Source organism: Eretmochelys imbricata, chromosome 9 (assembly GCF_965152235.1).
Source record: "Eretmochelys imbricata isolate rEreImb1 chromosome 9, rEreImb1.hap1, whole genome shotgun sequence".
Taxonomy (NCBI): domain Eukaryota; kingdom Metazoa; phylum Chordata; order Testudines; family Cheloniidae; genus Eretmochelys; species Eretmochelys imbricata.
This window is the reverse complement of record NC_135580.1, coordinates 26,657,823-26,672,041: the sequence shown is the minus strand read 5'-3', so window position 1 is coordinate 26,672,041 and position 14,219 is coordinate 26,657,823. Positions and strand designations below refer to the sequence as shown.

General features: G+C 39.5%; 1 protein-coding gene across 29 annotated transcripts in view; it reads left to right on the top strand.

Annotated features, from left to right (window-relative positions):
• Nucleotides 1-14,219, top strand: part of MBNL1 (muscleblind like splicing regulator 1) — a 197,549-nt gene that overhangs the window by 54,607 nt on the left and 128,723 nt on the right. For 2 of the 29 annotated variants that reach the window (XM_077826794.1, XM_077826806.1), the window contains exons 2-3: nucleotides 4,048-4,212; nucleotides 4,577-4,944. The exons of 25 other annotated variants lie outside the window; for them this stretch is intronic. Coding sequence is in view for 1 of the 4 variants with exons in the window: in XM_077826812.1 (XP_077682938.1) it covers nucleotides 4,861-4,944 (84 nt within the window). In the remaining 3 variants the exon portion in view is untranslated. Of the gene's footprint in view, nucleotides 1-4,047; nucleotides 4,213-4,576; nucleotides 4,945-14,219 lie in introns of those variants that run through there. 2 more of the 29 variants (XM_077826792.1, XM_077826812.1) reach the window with 2 other exon arrangements.

Genomic DNA, 14,219 nt, shown 5'->3' with positions numbered 1-14,219 from the left:
CACCACCCTCATAGTGAAAAAGTTTTTCCTAATATCCAATCTAAACCTCCCCCCCTGCAACTTGAGACCATTACTCCTCGTTCTGTCATCTGCTACCACTGAGAACAGTCTAGAGCCATCCTCTTTGGAACCCCCTTTCAGGTAGTTGAAAGCAGCTATCAAATCCCCCCATATTCTTCTCTTCTGCAGACTAAACAATCCCAGTTCCCTCAGCCTCTCCTCATAAGTCATGTGTTCTAGACCCCTAATCATTTTTGTTGCCCTTCGCTGGACTCTCTCCAATTTATCCACATCCTTCTTGTAGTGTGGGGCCCAAAACTGGACACAGTACTCCAGATGAGGCCTCACCAATGTCGAATAGAGGGGAACGATCACGTCCCTCGATCTGCTCGCTATGCCCCTACTTATACATCCCAAAATGCCATTGGCCTTCTTGGCAACAAGGGCACACTGCTGACTCATATCCAGCTTCTCATCCACTGTCAACCCTAGGTCCTTTTCCGCAGAACTGCTGCCTAGCCATTCGGCCCCTAGTCTGTAGCGGTGCATTGGATTCTTCCGTCCTAAGTGCAGGACCCTGCACTTATCCTTATCGAACCTCATCAGATTTCTTTTGGCCCAATCCTCTAATTTGTCTAGGTCCTTCTGTATCCTATCCCTCCCCTCCAGCGTATCTACCACTCCTCCCAGTTTAGTATCATCCGCAAATTTGCTGAGAGTGCAATCTATACCATCCTCCAGATCATTTATGAAGATATTGAACAAAACCGGCCCCAGGACCGACCCCTGGGGCACTCCACTTGACTCCGGCTGCCAACTAGACATGGAGCCATTGATCACTACCCGTTGAGCCCGACAATCTAGCCAGCTTTCTACCCACCTTATAGTGCATTCATCCAGCCCATACTTCCTTAACTTGCTGACAAGAATACTGTGGGAGACCGTGTCAAAAGCTTTGCTAAAGTCAAGAAACAATACATCCACTGCTTTCCCTTCATCTACAGAACCAGTAATCTCATCATAAAAGGCGATTAGATTAGTCAGGCATGACCTTCCCTTGGTGAATCCATGCTGGCTGTTCCTGATCACTTTCCTCTCATGCAAGTGCTTCAGGATTGATTCTTTGAGGACCTGCTCCATGATTTTTCCAGGGACTGAGGTGAGGCTGATTGGCCTGTAGTTCCCAGGATCCTCCTCCTTCCCTTTTTTAAAGATTGGCACTACATTAGCCTTTTTCCAGTCATCCAGGACTTCCCCCGTTCGCCACGAGTTTTCAAAGATAATGGCCAATGGCTCTGCAATCACAGCCGCCAATTCCTTCAGCACTCTCAGATGCAACTCGTCCGGCCCCATGGACTTGTGCACGTCCAGCTTTTCTAAATAGTCCCTAACCACATCTATCTCCACAGAGGGCTGGCCATCTCTTCCCCATTTTGTGATGCCCAGCGTAGCAGTCTGGGAGCTGACCTTGTTAGTGAAGACAGAGGCAAAAAAAGCATTGAGTACATTAGCTTTTTCCACATCCTCTGTCACTAGATTGCCTCCCTCATTCAGGTGCAGCGAGGTAAATCTAGCCGAGTATCAATCAGAGGCCAGACCAACCTGCTTGTTGCAGTAAGAACAATAACTTAGGTGCACCATTTCTTATTGGAACCCTCCGTGAACTCCTGCCTGAAATACTCCTTGATGTAAAGCCACCCCCTTTATTGATTTTAACTCCCTGTAAGCCAACCCTGTAAGACATGTCGTCAGTCATCCCTCCCTGCGTCAGAGCAACGGCAGACAATCGTGCATCTGAGTTGAGAGTGCTGTCCAGAGCAGTCACAATGGAGCACTCTGGGATAGCTCCAGGAGGCCAATACCGTCGAATTGTGTCCACAGTACCCCAGATTCGACCCAGCAAGGCCGATTTAAGCGCTAATCCACTTGTCAGGGGTGGAGTAAGGAAATCGATTTTAAGAGCCCTTTAAGTCGAAATAAAGGGCTTCATCGTGTGGATGGGTGCAGGTTTACATCGATTTAATGCTGCTAAATTCGACCTAAAGTCCTAGTATAGACCAGGGCTTAAAGTGATTCATGCTACTTTGAAATCATTTATCTGTCCACCAGATGCAATTTTAGAACTATAATACCTTTCAGACATTCTTTTAAGAAATAGGTGTATGGTTATATTTAACCAGTTAGAGGCACTTGTAAAGGTTAGTGTTTACAATTCTTTGGTCACCGGTCACCTATGACAGCTACATATACTGCTAGCTGGGAGATATGACTTAAAGTAGCTATGAGTAATTAAACCATTTTAATGGGAGCGGTTTGTTGAGTGAGTCATGAGACAAATGTATTGAAGGATAATTTGTATGCAGCATTCATCAGTTTCTGTTTTAAAAACTTCTGTGTGTTAGACTGTAGTATACAAATGATAAGTAATACAAATGATAACTTCAAATAAAAGATGAGAATAAAGCTGTTTTAAAATGATATCTTATTTGGGTCTAAAACACTCCTTGAAATGATGGTACAGAACCAGATTCTCAACTGGTGTAAATTGGCATGGCTCCTTTGGAGTCAGTGAAGCTAAGTGAATGTAATGTAAGTGAATTTACATTAGCTCATGATCACATGCACAGTTCTGAATATCAGATGTGATATAAAAACACATCTGATGGTATCAAAAGGTATAAATCTTACTGCAATTTGAATGGGATATAATTTGGACTATACATGGTTCTGATTTTAAATTTTTTGCAAAAACATCTTAAATGTGTACGACTTCAGTTATCTAATAATTTCAGTTACCCCACATTCCCTGGTACTCAAAACATGTAATAAATGTTTATTAATTACCATGAACATTTATTTAATTATCTGAATCTTGTTTATTCAGATTTAGGGCCTGATCTTGAGTGCTGGGCAATAGAAGTTGTTGTTTAATACTCCTATTACAGTAGTGCCAAAAAGCCTCTGTCAGGATTGGGGCTCCATTGTACTCTATTTTATACAAACATAAAGAGACAGTACTTGTCCCAAATAATCTGCAATCAAAGGCTTCCAGTCTTGAAAAAACTTACACATGAGAGCATATTTACTCATGTAAGTAGTCCCATTGAAGTCCTTAATTAATGAATTCAGTGGAATTACTCGCATATATAAAGTTATTCATCGGTTCTAATGTTTGGAGGATGGGGGCCTTCGGTATTTAGAACAAAATTGGGGTATAAAGAGTTTTCTTTTAAAAAAAAAATCTCTGCACAGAAGGGAAAAATGTCATTTGCAGTTGCTGTGCATAGAATATTGAATGTACTAGCTCTGTTAATTAAGTCTTGTGTCCTGTTTTCAACATCTTTAAAAATCAGAAATTGGTATTTATCGTATGTTCATTGCAAAATAAATTCAACTAATCGTCCTTAAATCTGGATTTCTATAACTTTTTATACATTAACAAACTCACGCTACAGAGAGGTCCATAAGAGAGGTTTTTAAATTTTATTCCAGGATGCAAAAAAAAAAAAAAGATTTAGAGATGCTTATAGTTTTTGTGTGTCTGTACTTAACTCATCCCCCTGTCAGAGATGATTAAAATACTGATGTTCTGATAATGCCAGCCCCCCTGCCCATGTGTGTGTTCCAACAATTTTCAGTAAAAGTGGACAAAATGAATATATTTTGATATTGGATGAGACATAAGATGCAGGGGAAGAGGGAACTGATGAGGAAGCTGTGTGAATCACTTTGAAACCAGAGCAATCTGCACACTTGTCAGTTAGCAGTTCTTTGCAAATGTATTCTTATTGCAATTGTTGGAAAATACAATCAAACTGGAAGCTGTACATCATCTAAACCAGAGAACTTGCCTCGTAAAAATGGCTGGGTTAATTCTTTTTAAAATCCTCTAGAAGGAATATTTTCTGCGGTAACTACAGGCAGACAAAATAATGGCCTTTCCTTTTCTCTGTATTTTCCTGGGTCACAATGGGCTCATGCTCCTTTTTCATTCCATGATGCTGTATTTCCCCACCAAATCACCCCTCTTCACTTTCCATGATTTAGCAACAGAAGGACTGATAGTCTGCAGACTAAATGCTGGTTCAGGACCTGTATATGGACTTGGCCTAGAAGAGCAGAAACTTCCATGGGAGGATAGATGAGGAATCATCTCTGCAAGGTCTGCTACCTTTGGAAGATATGAGCACAGTCTGAAAGTCTTTAAAAAGGGTAAAAGCCTGGCTATATCTGTGTGTGGAAAGGGGGAGTAGAGGACAGGTGCTGAGCTGAACCTCCACTTCCAAGCAAGGCACTTACGAGGGAATCCCAGGGCTGGGGTTTAGGCCTGGTAAGTGGAAGCTGGATCCAGATCAGGTTGTGCAGTGTGCTGACGTAGGTGGAGGATCGGGAGTGTGAGCAGACCAGGGAAAGACAGCTGTCCATCTGCAAGGGCAGGCTGAGTGCCAGGTTGAACTGGTGATGAGAACCAACACTTCTGATGTTGGAAAGAGGGCTGGGACAGTGGAGGGCAGCTGGTTCAGGACCATTGCTGCTGCTGAAGATGTAAAAATAATAATACCTAGCTTTTATATAGTGCTTTTACAGATGTGGAAACTGAGTTACACACAGGTGAAATGACTTGCCAAGGTTGCCTGGCAAGTAACTACTATTATACAGGGCCTTCCGTGAACTGAATCACCAGCACAACACATACACAGGTATCTATCTATCTAAAATGTGGTATACCATACTCACATCCTACTTGTATCTGACTGCTCTCTCTCGCTCTGCAGTGACCTAGTTGTTCAAAGAAGTCTACTGGCTGCTTCATCCGTCCTCAGCAGCAGGATCATGGGGTAACCCAGGCAGTATCCTTCCATGTGCGGTATATTGCTTACCACTCTCTGCACCGTAGAGTGGGGATGCCTGCAGAATTTTGCCGTAGGAATTCAGTGCTTCTCTGTAAGTCACTGGGTGAATAGGATTGATGAAGTACAGTACCGCAAGTAAAGTTTGTATGTAATCCTGGAACATCTGAGCAATTTGCAAATAAGAAGCTGTCCTAATGAAGTCCCAAGCCTGCACATTTTCTCAGTTTTTAATAAGTTTAGTTTAGGATGGAACAATAAGAGAGTATTTACTGTGCTGTTTTTAACTGAGAACATTTTGCTATTCAAGTACCTTTCTGTAGTCATATTGTTGTTAGTACTTATTATGTGCAAAGTGTTATATGACACAGACTGATTCTGCTGCCATTTGAGTCATAGCGAGTCTCAGGATTGACCTCAGTGGGAGCAAGAGCACATTAATTATCTAATGACTTCTCACCACAGATTTGTTTAGTAGGTTATTACTGTTAACTCCATTTGACTGAAGGGGAAACTAAGGGATAGAGGCGAAGTGACTTGCCCGAAGCCACACAGTGAGTCATTGTTAGGGTTGTGATTAGAAAACAGGAGTTATTGCGGCCTGTGCCTGTGCTCACACCGCTAGATCAGCCTCAGTTTTTAGTCCTTTAAGCTTTTTGAATCACTGTTAGTCATTTATGCACAGAGAAAGGAGGATTTGTGGAATAGAAAGCCCACAAATTCGTGTTTGTTACATTCTCCTCTTTATAATACTTCCATCTGTGAAAACTACGGTCATGTTAGTTCCTGGTGCCCTGGGACAGCCTTAATTATAATTAAAGCAAACTGCTGTTTGTGACTTTATATCCCATGCAAACCCTGCAACTCTCAAGTCTTCAGCAGTAGGATTAAGGCAGAAGAAACAACTCATTGTCAAAAAGAAAAGGAGTACTTGTGGCACCTTAGAGACTAACCAATTTATTTGAGCATAAGCTTTCGTGAGCTACAGCTCACTTCATCGGATGCATCATTGTCAAATTCTTTCATCCCATGTAGTAATGGAGGTGGAAATGGAGGCAGCTCATGATCTGATTTCTCTTTCTCCGGCCCTGTGAGGCCATGTACTTTTTTGTTGCCCTGCAAGTGGTAAGGATGATCCTGGGGCTGATCTAAGAGAGGAAGAATCTATTGTAATGCTCCTTTTGCACTTCTGTGGTTGAAGTTTTGCCAGCATTTCCATTATCAGCTCCTGTTTTCAGGGTATTGCATTTTAACTTCGTTTTGAAAAGGTTGCTGTGTGGCACTGAGTTTGCAGGCATATATCTTTATTATACGGAGCACCAGGGAAGGAATACTGTGTAGAGAAGTCAATCATCCAAAACCCATTGAAGTCAGTGGGATTAAGAACACAAGAATGGCCATGCTGGGTCAGACCAGTGGTCCATCCAGCTCAGTATTTGATCTTCTAACAGTGGACACTGCCAGATGCCTCAGAAGGAATGAAGAGAACTGGGCAATTATTGAGTGATCCATCCCCTGTAATCCAATCCTAGCTTCTGGCAGTCAGAGTTTAGGGACACCCTGAGCATGGGTCCTTGACCATCTTGGCTAATAACTACTGATGAACCTATGCGCCATGAATTTATCTAATTCTTTTTTGAACACAGTTATACTTTTGGCCTTCAACATCCCCTGGCAACAAGTTACACAGGTTAGCTGTGTATTGTGAGAAGTAGTACTTCCTTACATTTGTTTTAAATCTGCTGCCTCTTAATTTCATTGCGCGACTGCTGGTTTTTGTATTGGGTGAAAGGGTAAATAACACTTCACTATTCACTTTCTCTACACCATTCATGATTTTACAGACCTCTATAATATTCCCCTTTAGTCGTCATTTTTCTAAAATGTCCAGTCTCAGTCTTTATAATCTCTCTAATATGGAAGCTGTTTCATACCCCCAGTCATTTTTGTTGCCCTTCTCTATACCTTCTCCAATGCTAATATCTTTTCTGAGATGGGACAACGAGAACTGCATGCAGCATTCAAGGAGAGGGTGTACCATGGATTTATATAGTGACATATTTTCTGTCTTCTTACCTAACACTTTCCTAATGGTTCTTAAAATTGTTAGCTTTTTTGACTGCTGCTGCTGCACACTGAGCAGTTGTTTTCAGAGAACTATCCACTCTGACTCCAAGATCTCTTTCATGAGTGTTAACAGCTGATTTATAACCCATGATTTTGTATGTATAGTTGGGATTACATTTTCCAATGTGTATTACTTTGCATTTGTCAACATTGAATTCATCTGCCATTTTGTTGCCTAGTCATCCAGTTTTGTGAGATCCCTTTGTAATTCTTCAAAGTTGATGTTGGACTTAACTATCTTGAGTAATTTAGAATCATCTGAAAATTTTGCCACCTCACTATTTACCTCCTCTTCCAGATCATTTATAAATATGTTGAACAGCACAGGTTCCATTTGTAGACTAGCCAACATTCCACTTTCTGTTGTGAAAACTAGCTATTTATTCCTGCCTTTGTTTCCTATCTTTTAACCAGTTACTGATCCATGAGAGGACCTTCTGTCTTGTCCCATGACTCTTTACTTTGTGTAAGAGTTGTTGTTGTGGGACCTTGTCAAAGGCTTTCTGAAAGTCCTTTCTGTTAGTTTTTGTGTCTTTTTCTAGTTGCTCTTCAGATTCTTTTTTGGTCTAATTATACTTAAGTTGTAAGAGTTTATGCTCCTTTTTTTTTTCCTCAGTAGAATTTGACTTGCAATTTTTAAAAGATGCCTTTTTGTCTCTAACTGCTTCTTTTATTCTGCTGTTTAGCAATGGCTTCATTTTTTTGGTCCTCTTGCTGTGTTGTGTTTTGTTTTGTTTAGGGTATACTTTTAGTTTGAGCCTGTATTATTGGTGTTTTAAAATAATTTCCGTGCAACTTGCAGGCTTTTCACTCTTGTGACTATTCCGTTTAACCTTCATTTAACTAGCTTCCTCTTTTTTGTGTAGAGCTCCTTCTTGAAGTTAAATGCTACTGTGTTGGGTTTCTTTGGTATTTTCCCCCCATACAGGGATGTTAAATTTAATTACATTATGGTCAAAGAGCTATATTCACTTTTTGGACCAGATCCTGATTCTCATTGGCTTCAAAGAGAGGTTTTGGTCACATAAGGGAAATAGAGATAGGTTACACATAAGCCTGGGAAATACAGATTTGTGGGGGAAGTGAAAGAACATGGGGGTTGAGGAGAAGGGGAAGAGGGAGATGATGGATGATATTTTTTCAGAAGGCGAACAGAAGATGTAGTGTAAAGCACTGACGATATATAAGAAGGGAACTAAAAGTTGAAAGCACTAATATTGAAAAAGGAAGAAAGGAAATAAGGAAATTAAAGGAAAAGTTTATATCGGGCAGAAAAGAGAGGATTTGAAGAGAGAGCAGCCATTTAATAATGTTTGAAAGATATTGAGGGGGAAGATGCTCTTTTATAAAATCTTGAAGAGACAGAAGGAAAAAAGAGAGGAGAAATACAGAAGACATTCAGGATTAAAATTCTTCAAGGTAATTCAATAGTTAGATATCGTTTATGAAAATATTACTGCCTTAACTGACTTGAAAAGGTGATATATTGCATTTTGGACATTGCCTTCTCATTTTTTACATATTCCCAACAATTAGGAAGTTGAGAAAGATGATTATACCTAATGGCTAGCTGAAATGAATGCTGGTGTGCTTTCAGATATCTCTGAAGACAAAAAACTAGTGATTTTTTATTGATAGGTTATGGAGAGTAGCTGTGTGCCCAGTTTTACTTTGGTAAATATGTCCATTCTCCTTACTTTGTGCATAGTTTGGACAAGATTGATCCATAACACTATTTGATTTAAGAGTCTAAGAAACTGAAAATATTAAGGAGGGTTTTGTCTTGTACTTAATGCTGCATTCACTTGTTGGAATATATTTGTATGCCATCGGAAATAAAACAATATAAAAATTATTTCAGAAATGACTAGCTTGTAATATTGCTCAATTGTTTCTGATGTTTTTTCAAAAAATGTAAATACCTGAGTGATTACACTTTAAAACTGGCTCCTGCATGTCTAAAGCAATTTCTCATGATAAAGATTTCCATTAAACATTTTCAGTATTCACGGTAATAGGAAACAATCAGTCATTCAGGCCTATGGGATAAATATTAGGCATCAGATCCTCAGTTGGTATAAATTGTCATAGCTTCATTGACTTCCAAGTGATTTCTTAAAGTCTATTGACTTCATAGCACCACTGAGTCAATTGATTTGAAGTCAATGTGTCAGGAATTGGGGCCTGCAACAGAGCCAGTCTCTGGGCAACCTAATGAGTGCAGCTGGCCTGTGGTAGGCTTCCTGATTGGTTATACTGCCTCGTTGGTTGGAAGAGTCAGCATAATGGCTCTTAAACCAAGGAAGCAGCAATAGTTCAGTGGCTGCTCAAAGAAATTTGCCCATGGCTGTGATTGTTCCTGTGCCTGCTTGTTCCCACACTGCTCCTGCCTTGGAACCGGTCTTGCTCTCGCCTTGCCTCACTCCAGATAACCTGGTCCTGAGCTTTGGCTTTGATTTCCTGACTTCAGACTCTGGCTCTGACCACTTGCCCTGGCTGTCCACATCCCGGTCACTGACACAATGGAACTGTGGCAATTTAAACCAGCTGAGGATCTAGCCCTAGAGCTGTGTAAACCTCAGAAGCTTTAGAATCGTGCTTAAATGTTCTCTGGTTTGATCGACGTGTGTTTGCATCCCTCAACTTTGGCTTTCAGTTTTAGTTTTAGTTGGGACAAACCCCAAACTTCAAAGTTAAACATTAAAACAGAGCCATCAAGTTTCTCCTGGTCTTGGCTTCAGAACTGTGAATTTCTTATGATTTGGATGCAAAATTATAATGAGGCCCAGATTTGGTCAAATATGGGCCCAAATTCACTTGAAAGTATCATAAACCTTAAGTGGAACTTCCATTTAAGCTGTTCTGAGACAGGTTTGTGGTTTAGGATTTTGCTGTGAATATTTTGCACATATGTTACGTTTTTTAACTGCTGATAGCTGTTCTTAGTTTGAAATTAGGCTTTGATATATGGGTACACATTATTGCATTGTTTGTAAGGTATATGTGTGTGAAGGTAGTGGTTGATTTTATGATCTGTGTAATGTTTTACAGGTACACATGGCAGTAAGCATATTCCAACCTAAAAATAATTCTGTTTGTATTGTTACTTATAAATTTACACATTGAAGCCCATGGGTGGTTGCTCTGGGTAGTTGATTGTTTTTTCTAACTGTATGCATTTTGAATATTACTCGCTTTTTAAAACTATATTTAATTATCTTTTGGGTATTCGATTTATTAGGGTGAAAAATGCAGAAACTAATTGACAACATATGAATAATAGCTATGCAAAATATTGTAAAACTCTGTTACAAAGTAATTGAAAACCCAGGGCTTTGGGATAAAGATGCAAACTTGCTTCCAGTGAGTCAATAGCAAAACTCCCAATAAGAGCAGAATTTGGCCCCTGGTATCTCCTTTTCATTGTTGATGCTCACGATAAGGTAATAAAATATATTTAGTATTTAATTTGTTTTCAAATACATATCTTAAATCAAGGCTCAGAACATAAAACAAAACGTTTTCATTACATACTAAATATACAAACAAAACTTTATCAGTAATGCTTAAATCTGAAGCAAGAGCTTCTAAAAAAACCTTTTCGGCCACCAGCAAGGTCAAGATTCATTAACAATCATCCACTCATTACCCACTATTTCCTTCCTCCCAGGAAAGCCTTGGGAGAACAGGTGACTCTTGCAGCATGTTTTGAAATTGCCAAATGTGGCATCTAATGAATTGAAGTGTGTTGCAGTGCACAGATAACCCCTACTGCCAGCCTCCTTTTATCAGGAGCGGGAATGTTAGCTTGAGTGTCTGACAGTCACATCTGCCTGGGTGTCGCATGGGGAGAGGCTGTCTCTCAAGTTGGGAGGTCAAAACAAGCACCGTAACTTTCACCCTGAAATCAGTTGTAGTGCGGTGTGGGAGCTGGAATTTCTATTCCACAGAAAATTTCACACTTCTAGAAAAAAATTAGTTCTAAGTTGGAACAAAAGTTCTGAGGTGCAAATTTTCCGGTGAGAGGGATGTTTCAGTATACTCTGTTTCTAAACAATTGAAATGGAACTCTTTGAAAATTTCTGGTGCAACCTTCCTCTGCTCCCAAGCTTTATGTCTCCCCAGGCTCCGAGTTCCTAGGCTAGCTGCTGAGGCACTGGGGAGCCTGAAGAGGTAGGCAGGTGGGCGACAGGCACAAAACCCACCTAAAGTTTAGCTAGAATGGACACATTACCATGTAATGTTTAGATTCTGTCAAGTCAGCCTTTTCCAATGGAAAAGTGTTGCACTGGAAATTTTCAATCAGATCTAATCAGTTAGTAGCCGGTGCAGATTTGAAAGTATCAGTGTTGTTCATACAAACTTTTACAGTCTGTTGACGCGTGCTTTCCACAATTGTTAGTTGTATATACCTCTTGTCTCTCATCTTGTTCTTAAACTGCAAGCTCTTTGGGGGCAAGGGTCGATTTTTATGTGTACATAGAGTGCCTAACAAAATGTACCACACTATTGTAATTGTAGTAATAATCTACACTAGCTCAGTTTTCTGAATGGTTTGAAGGTGTAGCCCCATGTACACTACACTGCAGTAATCTCACTTCAATGTGACAAAAGCTGGGATAGCCATAGTGAGGTCACAGCTGGAAGAAAAGTACTTAACCTCATTGTAAAGTGTAAATGATAAGAAGCAGTCCTGGCAATCGTACTGTCTGGAAATCCAATAATACCCCCACCATATGACCCTCCCAACAAATGACAAGATGTAGTTAATCATAGGAAATGGTTGCAAATATACCTCTAGGTGTTTCTCATCCCATTGTAGAACTATTATCTCAGTCTTAATCCAGCCAGCTAGCTTTTATTAATGCCTCATTCTTAATTTGACATCGGATAAATCAAACCACTGCACCTTTGGAGGAGATGGAGATAAACTGCCTGTAATCAGCATACCTACAACTCCACAGCTTGTGCTTTCTCATTAATAGCCCCTTCCCAATGGTCCCATTAAATATTGCATTGAAAATGTGAAAAGTTAATTATACAAGCTTATTTCCAACTTTCACTGTCACACACAAATACCGAATCTTCATCTGGGAAGGTGAGAGGAAATCTTCACAACCCTTTTAATGAAGGTAGGAGGCAGTTATACAAAGATAGCAGTGTAATTTAGAAAAACTAGCATCTGTGTAGTCTTAACAACAGGAAATTTACAATTGTTTGGAGTAGAAAACATTTACAAGAAGCTCACTGTGTCCTACGCAGTTCGGTAGTTAAAGCAGTGTTTCATCTGATGAAACCGTACAAAGGTGGATTTGTCAGGTGTAAACAGAGCCTGGAAACACAATGATGTATCCAGTCTATTTCTAACATGATAATTAATACTTCATATTTTTTAGGAACAGAGGATCCAATCAGAATGAAATAAAATCCAGACTGTTTGTTATATGAGCTTTCAAAATATGTTTTAGTTTTTCTTTTCATTTTGTTTTGGTTGATTTAAATTTTTGCACTCCATTTCCTAGATATGTCCAAGATTAAAGGCCAGATCCTGTTTGCTAAACGCATCCTATCAAAGTCAGTGTGAGTTTGTGTGAGTACAGTATGGCAAGCAGGATTTGACCCTGGAATTGGAAAAACTCACCTCTGTGCAGAGGCCCATGGCAAGCCCTATGAACCAGTTGTCTTCTAATAGTGAGATCTAAGTTGTGCATAGGCTTCATGTTAATTGTCTGAATTAGGAGGAATTTTACCCCATGAGAGAAAACTATTCTCATTGTATTTCCAGTGTAATTGAGAATGGGAAGTACTATAATTTTCAGAAGGTAACCTGTCTGATTTCTGGATTCAAAAGTTTGGAATAAACATCAGATAAGCATCGATGTTTGCCTGTTTAACTGAACTGATTTTTCCCCCTAGATTTAATGCTTGTCAGTAATATTTTCTTGCTGTTTTGTATTTATTGTAGCCTGAATTAATTCTTGGTATTTGCAGATTGATATTTCTGTGGTTTACCTTACCGTTTGACACAATATAAGCTTTATTTTTTATAAAAGCAAGAGTAGCTAGGCATGTTAGTCAGCACAGTCAAAGGATTTTAGGGACCCAGAAGTATCACTGTGAGTTATTGCATAAAGCTTAGCGTCTTGCATTTGGAATCAGAGCAGTGGATTCTCATTCTCAACCTGAAATATGTTTGTTGGATAATCCATTTTATGAACATTTTTTATATTTTGAAGTACAAGTTTCTTAAAAACTGTAGTCTGCGTGTGGCACTAAGCCAAGACTGTAGCTAGAATGCAGACTGTTTCTTTCTCCTCTCTGAGACATTGTGTGCTCAGGACACAATGCAGGTCATCGACACAGTAGCTTGCAGATCGCATTGCAGATGTAGACCCCTGCTGTAGTCATTGGATAAACAGATTGTCCTTTCTCTTGTGCTCAACCTCATTTTGATATTTTAGATATATTGGACTCAAGAGATATTTAAACTAAAGAAGGATGAAATTGAAAATTGCATGCTGATTAGTAAATAGACACACTTACATTATTGTAGTTTATTATATTCCAGAGCATATATTCTGATTATTTCTTAGTCTTTCTTGTGTTTGCCCCATCAACCTTACCTGGCAATCTGCTTCATGTTCTTATTATCCTGTGAATGGAACAGGAATTCTTCATGCATCTGATCTGACAAGAGTAACTGAGCTTGATGCTCATCTATTTTTATTTCACATGACCATTTTAAAAAATTTTTGTGCAAGGGCTACTATCAAGATATTTTTCAGAGTTTTATGCTTGATTCTCTTCTGATTCCAGTAATCCTTGGAATTTCAATGTGGAGACCTCTTTCCTTTCTTTTTGTCTCATTCTCTGTGTGTGCATTCTTGATACAGTATTTTTTTGGCTTTCGGTTGATTTATCTTGGTACACTTACTGACATTTTCTGATTTGTGTACATGATCCTCTATTTCTGCAGCTGCTCTCATTAACACCAGCACAGTAGCAGTTTCTTTCTTTGTATTAAAAAAAGACAATGTATGGCCCAATTCTGTTCCCAGTTACTGTGCTTTAAATGAGAGCAGAATTTGGCCTTCGTGTTTTTGAAAGACGTGGGATTGACAGCCTTTTGAGACTAAAGTTATTATTCATGAACAAGTGCAGTACGGATAAGAGCAGTGGCATCCATAAGGCATTACTATTACCTAATTTAGTGTATATTTATCAATAATATATGGCATTTTA